The sequence below is a fragment of the Grammomys surdaster genome, unplaced genomic scaffold (assembly GCF_004785775.1).
Source record: "Grammomys surdaster isolate TR1022 unplaced genomic scaffold, NIH_TR_1.0 374, whole genome shotgun sequence".
NCBI classification, from domain to species: Eukaryota; Metazoa; Chordata; class Mammalia; order Rodentia; family Muridae; genus Grammomys; species Grammomys surdaster.
Window position 1 is genome coordinate 78,184 of NW_021604793.1, and position 10,265 is coordinate 88,448.

At 48.8% G+C, this 10,265-nt stretch overlaps 1 protein-coding gene across 2 annotated transcripts; it reads right to left on the minus strand.

Moving 5' to 3' along the window:
- Window positions 1–651: 651 nt before the first annotated feature.
- On the minus strand, window positions 652–10,265 carry LOC114632573 (keratin, type II cytoskeletal 72). 2 transcript variants are annotated; one of them, XM_028781111.1, is made up of 9 exons: window positions 9,760–10,265; window positions 8,411–8,625; window positions 5,749–5,809; window positions 5,266–5,361; window positions 4,599–4,763; window positions 3,871–3,996; window positions 2,636–2,856; window positions 2,039–2,073; window positions 652–1,232 (listed from the first exon to the last, which is right to left on the minus strand). In XM_028781111.1, the coding sequence occupies exons 1-9, from the start codon at window positions 10,210–10,212 to the stop codon at window positions 1,042–1,044; spliced, it is 1,563 nt and encodes a 520-aa protein (XP_028636944.1). In that variant the 5' UTR covers window positions 10,213–10,265; the 3' UTR covers window positions 652–1,041. The 2 variants fall into 2 exon arrangements, with proteins under 2 accessions (XP_028636944.1, XP_028636945.1); XM_028781112.1 differs by lacking the exon at window positions 3,871–3,996 and having other exon boundaries at window positions 1,042–1,232; window positions 9,760–10,212.

The window sequence follows — 10,265 nt, forward strand, 5'->3', positions numbered from 1 at the left end:
GTTTGATTCCCAGTGAGATCTTTGGACTTCAACTGACACTGCCCCATGATTGGATTAATGCCTTTCTCTATAGGAAGCTAATTAACTGAACCTGACAAATTCTCTTGCTCACCCTTGGACATAGGCTTATCCTTGAACACAGGATCCCTGCACGCATGCACACTTCCCCTGTCTGCATCTTCACCATGCAGTGAGTGACCCAGCACAGACCATCACCAGGAGATGGAGAGACTCTGGTGCCCTGCTCTTAGACCTCCAGAACTGTGAGCCAAAATAAACCATGTTCTTTATAGATTACCAGCTGAAATACTCAAAACATGTGTGGGGAAGATTATTTTGGCTTATGAGCTGAGAGGGTTGCCATCCATCTGACTTGCCCACAGCACTGGAGTGTGGGCACAGACTACTCAGATGATGTCTGAAGAAGCAGAGTAGGCTGGAGCCCAGGCTGGGTATAACCTTCAAGACCTAGTGGCCTCCTACTACCCACCAGGACTCATCTTCTAAAGGCTCCACAGACCTCCAAAGAATACCAGAGCTGGGAGCCAACTGTTCACAATATGAGCTTGTGGAGTGACATTTCCAGTTCAAACCAGAATATCCGATCTCAAGTATTCTGTTACAGCAACATGAAAAAGACTAGGAGGATGCCATTCATCAATCATTTATTGCAAGAGAAGCAGAGAGATAGACAGACTCCGCATCAGAGGACAACAGGGAAGGCCCTCTTGACAGGGAAGGCTGGAGGAAGACACAAACAGAGAGGCTAGCAGTTGGCTTCAGGGAAGTATCTTGGGTCTATGCTTGATCTCTGAGTGGGGGCAGCTATCCAGTAAGAAGTGAGTGGGAGGGGCCACTGAGAGAGCTTATTACTGGCTGGCCTTCCCCCACCTGACAGTTCCCTGTGCCAGGGGAAACAGGGCTGGGAGAATGGTTGGGATTTCAGTGATGGAGAAAACACTTCCTGACTTGGAAAGGGACCCAAGGGAAGAGAATAGGAGACTGAGGTCCACAGCCTTCTAACAGCAACATCCCTGTCTGTCATCTGGAGGCCTTTTTGGTTGCACAGCTGCTACCAGAGGATTTGGCCGGGGGATCCTTGAGCTCACTGCCGCAGCTGCCCTTGGTCTTCACCTCCAGGGCCAGAGGTCTGTAGTTGTAACTGCTTGAGGCACCAAAGCCCACACTGAAGCCAGCACCTCCTGGTCCCGCATTGGTACTACTGATGACAGCTGGAAGGGGAGACAGAAGGCCCCCCGGCCCCAGTCAGTCTCTCTCTCTCTCTCTCTCTCTCTCTCTCTCTCTCTCTCTCTCTCTCTGTGTGTGTGTGTGTGTGTGTGTGTTTTCTCTCTCTGTCTCTGTCCTATGTGTGTTTGCAAGGGTGCATGCATGTGTGTGTGTGAGTATTTAAGAACATGAGTTTTTGTGTGTCTCTGTGTGTGTCCCTGTATGTATGTGTTATGCGTAATATATATATATATGTGTGTGTGTGTGTGTATGTGTGTGTGTGTTGAAGAACCTGAGTTAATGTATGTGTGTGTCTGTGTGTGTGTGTGTGTATTTGTTATGTGTAGTGTGAGGTGTGTGATGTGGTGTGTGTGTGTTTACTGAGATATCATTGTGGGCACCATTCATAACCATGGCTTCATTTACCTGTACTTAACCCCAAACATTCAACCTCTTTTGCAAGTAGTCTGGGTCTATACATCCGTATAAGACTTTGAACTCCTTACAGAGAAATAAACTAAGGAAACGACCATCCTGTTCCAGCAGGAGTAGGAAGAGTGCTGTGGCCAAGCGTCATTTGCAGCACACTGCTGGGAATCCATGGATTGTTTTCTTTCATATTTCAATGTATTCTTATTCTCCAGCTGTTACTCCCCTGGGCCATTGAAGCCAGACTCCTCTTTCCTTCCGTAACCCCTTCCTCGTTCCCATTCTCCCTGAGATTCCAATGTCTCTTTTGTGCCATGGAATTAGAGCTGCGTAGGCTCCTGATAAGATAACCAAGGGCAGACCAGGACATGCAGATACTTACAAATGCTCACAGAGTTTGGGTATTCACCAGCCATCCTAGAGAGAGAGAACAAACAGGTAAATCCACCACAATCACCGCATCTACTCAGGGAGACCTGTGTCTTTCCAGTCAGAACAAGCCCCATCCCCTTCCCAGCCTCCTTTCTTCCAGATCCTGAGCAATCTCTGAAGAGAAGTCTGCTCTGGGAAGCCTCTCTACACCAGAGGTTCCTGGGCCATTTGTTTCACAGAAGTACGACCCGGTTATTCTCTAGTGATAGTGAAAATGATCCAAGGTTCTCACCGAGCTCAGACTTTGCCACAGTGACTTTGAACTTGGATGGCTCTGTGAGGCTTTCTTCCCTCTCTCCTATCCAAGAACCATGAAGAGAGCCAGGGGAGACTCTCTAATATGGGTAGCATTGATACTTGCTTTCCCATGGCCTTTTAGGAATTTTAAAAGTTGGTCCGTTTTGCTGTCTAATTTATGTCTTCCCTACCACAAGGCAAGCACACTAGTCAAGCGATTTCACTTCAGTGGGGCCTAAACAGAGCCAAACTGTCTTCCACCTTCCTGTTAAAGCAAAAACTGCCCCCAGGCAAGGGTGTCGCTCCTCACCGGCTCTCCTCGCTCTCTAGCAGCTTCCTGTAGGTGGCGATCTCCATGTCCAGGGCCAACTTGACATTCATGAGCTCCTGGTGTTCCCGTAGCATCCGGGCCAGCTCCTCCTTGGACTGCTGAAGGGCTCCCTCCAGCTGGTCCAGCTTAGCCCGGGCATCCTTGAGGGCACAGTCTCCTCTCTGTTCAGCATCAGCAATGGCCGTCTCCAGGTTGGAGCACTGAAGAACAAACAGACTTGTCACTTTGGGTCTGAAATCCTGCTGAGCCGTCCTCCCCCGATGCTGACCGGTAACAAATGCTTCGGGGTCCCACTGGATGGTCCAGCTTGGACAGAACTGGAGGTGAGTCTTTTCTTTCCCTGATTCTAAGCACCATCCACCTCATCCTCTTTTCCACTGGTACCATGCCCACTCATGCCTCAGCCTCTAAAGCTAGACATCTTCACCTGAGAGGAGAGAGAAGAAGGGCATAGAGAAGATGGGATACTTGGGTGTGTGCCCCTGGCCCTGGCCCTGGCCCTGGCTCTGGCCCTGGCCCACTCAATTAGAAACCATCAGCTATCAGATTCTAAAGACAACCAGGGATGAAAGTCTCCCTGTGGCTAGAGGGCTACACATCGCAAGGTGTCTTGGGGGTGCCCATAAATCTGAGGGGAATGTGGCAGCTAATACGTTCCTCTTAGTGAAATATCTGTCTAATAAGTCCACTATGACTTCAGTCTGCCCACCCATCCAGCAGAGGATCATACTCAGGGCAAGAACAGCTCTGAAAGATGCATTTGCATGACTAGCAGGCTTTGTAAGTGACAAGCACCTTCAGTCAGGAATCTTGCAGTCTATCAGTTGTTGGTGTTGTGTGTTTGTACGTGGAAGGATTCTGGGGGCTTCATCAGTCTTTTAGTTTGAATGTGTTTTGTTCATTCAGCTAAGACTTTAGTGGTGGTGGTGGTGGTGGGTGGTCTAAATTCCAGCCTTTTTGGGGGGAGGGATGCCCCCTTCCTATGGAAGTTTGCTCCACAGTGAAGAAGCAACAACTGATTTTGACACCAAATAGATTTCTAGCTTTCTCCTCAACTGTCCCCTCCTCCTCTGATAAGCAGCCCCCAGCTTTGCCAACCCGCACAGAATTTCAGATGAGTGAATCACAGACGGTCCATCCCACTTGATGAGGACAGTCCCACCCAGATTGGCACTGAGTAAACCCACTCGCTGCCTCATTTGCATAGGACCCACCTGCTTCTTCATGTTTCCTATCTCTGAGTGGATCCTCTGGATCAGCCTGTTGATCTCTGTGATCTCAGACTTGGTGAGTTTGAGGTCATCCCCATGCTGGCCTGCAGTGGCCTGCAGCTCCTGGATCTGTGGTCAGATCAGAAGAGAAGGGTACAAGGTGGTTAAGGACTTACCCAACTGAGAACACTTAGCATGGGGAGGGGTACTCCATGCCTGTGGTCTCCATGTTAGGGAAGTTTAAGCACCAGCCAAAGAGGAAGGGATGTGAATGGGGGGTGATGAAAGGAACTGGAAAAATGACAATTTCCTCTACAAAGCAAGGTCCTGCACCAGCTCAGCAGGGCCCTTGGGTTCTTAAACAAAATGGCCTGGCAGAGTCCATTTTCCATCCTTGTTTCGTCAAAGAAATAAAGCCGAGGTGTGTGGATTACTCACAGGCTTATGAGGGTTGTAGCCGGCATGGCCTCATCTGTCACTCAGAACCATGGTGAGAGAAAGGCTATACTTTGTCCATAAGGTTTGCTAAGATTGACTGACCTCCCTAGACCACAGGGAAGCATTTCTACTAAGTTCAATTCCAAAACAAGAAGAACCTCAGCTTATTCCATACATACATTCAGATCCACATGTGCGTGTACACAATCACAAACACACGCACATGCATGAGTGCACTCTGAGAACACAAGAGCTGTACCCACAGCTCCCTGCCCACTGTGCACCCGGCTTACCTTACACTGGTACATGTTCTCCGTCTCCGCTTTGCTCTTCAAGGCAATCTCCTCATACTGGGCTCGAACCTCGGTGAGGATGCTATCCAGGTCCAGCTGCCGGTTATTGTCCATGGACAGAATGACGGACGTGTCGCTGATGTGGGACTGCATCTGAGCAATCTCCTGGAGGCCAGTGGGGGAGGGAAGTCTGTTAGGGGCGCCATGAGGACACCACTTCTCCTGACCCGTCCTCAGCTGAGGATGAGACTGGCTTTTATGAACTTTATCCCAAGTGATGACACTCTACTGTACTCGGGTTCCTCCCACCCCTCTCCAGAGCCAGCATTGCTAATCATGTCAAGACTCCAGGTAGCACTCAAATGCCTCTAGGAAGTCTCCTGTCACCTTTCCCTTCCCAGACCTCCTCTCTTCAGAGACAGTCCCTGAAGACCCAGGTGGGGTTCATATGCCTTCCTCTGGCCCCCCAAAGCACCTTTCCATGCTGTTTCCCCTGCCAAGCCTGGAGGACAAACACCATAGTGGTCTCCATTGTGGTCTCCTCAAAGTCTGACTCTGTGCCCAGCCCTTAGTATGACCTAGGTGAACGTTAGCTGCACCAGAACAAAAGACTCTTTCCTCCCAACCCTTAGGAACAGCTACTGAGAGAGGCCGGTAAAGAGCTTACCCCTTCAAAGAGGACCTTGAAGAATTTGATGTCATCTGTCAAGGAGTCTACCTTGGCCTGGAGCTCCACCTTGTTCATGTAAGCAGCGTCCACATCCTGGGACACATGTGACGGTCAGGCTCCCCTCCCTAACCTGCCCACCCTGCACACCCTACCACTCAGAGTAGATGTTATTTAACTCTTCATTTCCTTCACCTTATGCTTTAAGAATAGCCCAGTTCCCAAGCAAAAACTAACTCTCGTGAGTTCAGTGACTACACCAAAATTGCAGCAGAATACCTTGGAGCTAAACTGAACGCTAAGTTTGCATGTTCTAGAGGCATCAGGCACTCCAGAGGAGGGACTGAGCAGAAGGAGCTGAGATGTTAGGATTCCAAGGAACTGAGTTGCCCAAGGGTCCCTCCCCTCCCCTACGCACATCACTGTCACAGACGGTTGGAAGTGCTCAAACCTTCTTCCTACCCCAACTGTGCCCACCCTTACCTTCTTCAGCACCACAAACTCGTTCTCGGCAGCTGTGCGTCTGTTAATCTCCACCTCGTACCTGTGGGAGAAAGCAGCCTTGCCATTAGGCCAGTTGAGTCCTGCAGATGTCCACCGTCTGGTAAGCCATTGTTTCTGCATCACAGCTACAGAGTGTTTACCCTGGAGCACATAGCCTCCCCAAGAAGGAGCACCAGTTCAAGAAGTATTTTTTTCTGTCTCTTCAATCTGTATACAGTCTGCCCTGTCATGATTTGCCCGAGACATCACCGTGGTGGGAACATGCAGGATCCAGTGCATTTCCCTTTCACAAGTGGCCTCCTCCATGTTGTGGCGGAAAGGTTCACCCATCCCTAGCCCCATTGTTGTGACCATGGCCCAGGGCACCAAGCAGAGGTAACTCTGAAACTATTTTATGCCAGTCTCAGACTTCCATTTTAGGTGAAGCAAACTTAGTGTTCCAATTCCACTGGAATGTTTCTCATGTAGATACATTGTATATTAGGGAAAAATATTGTTAGCTTTTTTACTTAAAAGAGCTCAAACTGGTAACATTTTGTTATATATATTTTACTGCAGTAAAAGGAAGGGGAGGTCTAATGTTAGAAAATAGTTCCTTCTATATGCTTAAACTTTGCAGATCTTCATGTATCCCTAAGGACATCATTGGCAGCCCCTTCACTCAGAAATTATGAATGGAACAAAATCAGCATGAGTTAGAAAAGTGAGTTCTTCATGAGGTAACTGGGGGGCTGATGCTGTAGCCCAGTGGCAGAGCACTTGCCTAGAATGTAAGGAGCATTAGGTTTGATCCCTAATATAACTAAACAAACAGACCAATCAAGTAAATATGCCTGGAAGGTTTTATAAGATTGTCCTTTTTTTCTAACGATATTGGATAAATGCAAACAGTATGTATGATTTATCCCAGATTTTGTGTGTAGCTTGGCAGGTAACTGAAAGCTTTCAGATGACATATACGATAAAATGTTACTCTTACTCAACTCCTTGTCTGGTCTTACAGACATGTAAGGTCTGCTGCCTCAGGACAAAAGTTAAGGCATACATTACTTGCCAGACTGATTAGATTTTAGGATTTTTATAGATTTAGTAGTTTATATCTATTTTGTAAGATACATAGGAATAGTTTGATCAAGAAGACTGTCAGAAGTGATGGCAATAGTTACAAATGTTTTTTCAGCTAATAACTTTAAACAATCAATAAATCCAAGTAATATTTGTTTTTTTTCCATTGCTGCATGCCAAACGACATGCTAAATGTTTCATCATCTCATTTATTTCCTGTATCTCTTTCTTTCTTTCTGTTTTAGACAGGGTCTCTCTATGCACTCCTAACTGTCCTTGAACTCACTATGTAAACCAGAAAGCCTCCTACCTCTGCCTTCCCAGTGCTGGGCTTAAAGGTGTATGCCAACATGCCCAGCTCCACAACAACGCCAATAAAATCTTTTCTATTATTCTACAAAGTCTGTTCTGTTGTCCTGGTGTTGTATGGGGTGGGATGGGGGGATGTGCTTGGCCAATGTCACATAGGTGGCTAATAGTGAAACTAAAATTAACATTCAGGACTCTGGGCATCAGGCAGGCACACATGCCCTGAACTGAAACTTTAAGCTTTTAAGAGATGTCAGCACACTGCTGTTGCCATTTTCCTCTCAGAAGCTCATTCAGGTGTTGAGACAGCTATCTGCGTTTGATGTTACATGTACTTTACTCATCCTACAGTTCCAGAGGACCGAGAGGCTCACCTTAAGCCACTCAGTGAACAGCAGTTCAGGAACTCCAGATCTTTACCCCATAGGAGGCCCAGAGACAGCACAGCCTCTACCCTGATCCTCTGTCCCTCTTCGGCAGAGCAAACTCACTTGGTCCCATCTGAGTTCCATTGATCTCAGCTATCCTGTATTCATTGCAATTGTTTGAAAGTGCTTTTTAAAAGCCTGATTCCATAGTCTCTCTATGGTCAAGGCTTTGGCCAGCTCTGTTAGGCTCTCTATGCCAGAGCTCAGGCCAGGCTTCTGACTGAGGGGCATTGTAGAATAGGTGGTTAGATCTTTTGAGTGTGGAACAAGAGAACTATGCCAGCTCTGACCATCTCCTCCCCTTGGAGTTGTGGCAGCCGGCGCCTGTCCCTATAAACTTGGCACCTGGAAGCAAACTTTCCAAATACCAGGTTTGTGTCCCTGTACTCCTTCCCAGCCTACTCTCAATCTAGTTTTAAATCCGTTCTCTCCTGAGAGATGAGATACTTCCACAGAGTATGTACACTTCAAGACAAACTACATTCTGAATTTTATTTTGCTTAGTTTTAAATTTTGTTCCAGGGTTGGTGAGGTGTCTTTCTTTTGGGGGAACTGCCATAGAAACCTTACTTAGGGGAAACCACAAAGCCATCTGGGCTACACAGATGAGTTCCAGCCCCAGTCTCCTATCTCCAGGGCTGGAAATTGAACAGATTTCCTGGACATTAGGAGGAGCATTCTGGGTATATCTACCATCTTTCCAACCCCATTCTATCTAGGCATCTCTTCTATGGGACATGAGGGAAATACCAGTGGTCTTGACAAAGGAGGTAAGGCAAACTGTCCACAGGGAACCCTCTGCAGTCACTGCCCAGTGATAATCTCTGCCTCTCACTTACCTCTTCTTACAGTCCTCCACCACTTCCCTCATGTTCCTCAACTCTGAGTCCAGCCTCACTCTGTCCCCAGACAAGATCTCCAGCTGCTTCTGCAGGTTGCTGATGTAACTCTCATGTACGGGCTCCAGGCTCCTCTTGGAGTTGTTCTGGTCCAGCTGCTGCAGAAGCTCCCACTTGGTCTCCAATACCTGGTTCTGCTGCTCCAGGAAGCGCACCTGGAACCCAAAGGCAACCATGGACCACAGTTTCCCATGAGGTTTAACTAATAGCATCACATGACTGGTGAGTTGTCATGTGACTGAGTCAGTTTCTCTTGCTCAAGATGCTGGAAACTGGGGAGTAGAGGAGAAAAATTGGGCGTTCTAGCGGGACAATGCGCCCTTTCTCTCAGAGCTTAGATGCTACTGGCTGATGCCTCGGTTTGTTCAAAGTCAGTTCTCACATACTTCAGGGTTCCTCCCATGTCTGGCCCTCTCTGCTCATCAGCCTCCCTGTTCTACCTGTCTCTGAGCATAGGGACAGAAGGACACATACAAGTTAGAAGGAGAAACTACATCAACTCTTCTATCAACATGGGCTTGTGTCTCATCATTCCAAGCCTAATTCCTTTGCATAAAAACCAGAGAAACAGAATCAGAGGCCTTGAGTTGATAAGAGTCTCGAGGCACCGCAGAAATGTGCAGTAATGTCTTCATCAAAGCCAGCCATTGCTATTATGTCCCTAACGCCTTCAATGGCCAAGATCTCTTATACTGTGAGTGTCCCGGTGAGAGAAATCCATTTCTTGTCTCTTTCCCATTCACTGGGGTCCCTGTCACTGACACTCCAAAGACACCTTTCCAGCTACCCCAGCCATTGCTGAACACCTTGGTATGCTTTCCCTGCAAATGCCCCTAAGGATGATGTGAATTTTCTGGCTCCTTTTCTCCCCTCTTCTGGAAACCTGCCTCCTCTTCTTTTACTTTGACTTCCACTCCTTATGACATCCCCTGGCTGTTGTCCCTCTAGTGCCCCTCCTCTGTTCTGGATATGGGTCTTTATCTTCTTGTCCAACACTGGACACCCTCGTAGGACTCATGCAATATGCCTCCTGTCCTTCCCAAAGCCTGGTCCTACATGGAAGGAAAGATAAAGTTCTCCTTCATTGGGTGAATGTACCAGGCACTGTTCTAAGCACACAGAACAGTTGGTCCCACTGGGACCACCGGGGTAAGATACATTATTGAGCCCCCTTGATTGACAGATGCGGAATGGAAGCTCACACCAGTTCCCACTCATCAGCCACAGAGCAGGACCTCTGCACCATGTGACGCAACCAACCTAGGGCTAACAGATGCAGAGGGACCCACCTTGTCAATGAAGGAGGCAAACTTGTTGTTCAGAGCCTTGATCTGTTCCCTCTCCTGTGCGCGAACCTTCTGGATCTCAGGATCCAGCTCTACATTGAGTGGGGCCAGAAGGCTCTTGTTGACGACGACCTGAGGGATGCCACCGGGCGGGCACACAGATGGGCACGTGGGTCCCAGCCCCGCGCTGCCAAAGACGGTGCCCACGAAACCCCCGGGCCGCCCACCGCTCGCCCCTCCGTGGCCCAGCGTGAAGCCGCCGCTTCGCCCTGCAGAACTCAACGCCAGCCGCCGGCCGCCCCCCACACAGAACAGGCTTCTGCTGCCGAATGCTGCTCCCTTGACTCCAGCCCGGACAGAGGCGTGGCTGCTGCTGAGCCGGCCTGAGATGATGGCAGAGCAGCCACTGAAGCCCAGGCGCTCAGCACCGGGATAAAGGGTCAACTGGCGGCTCATGGCTGGCAGCAGGCAAGGACTGGAGGGCGGCAGCAGGCAGGCCTGGGGCACGG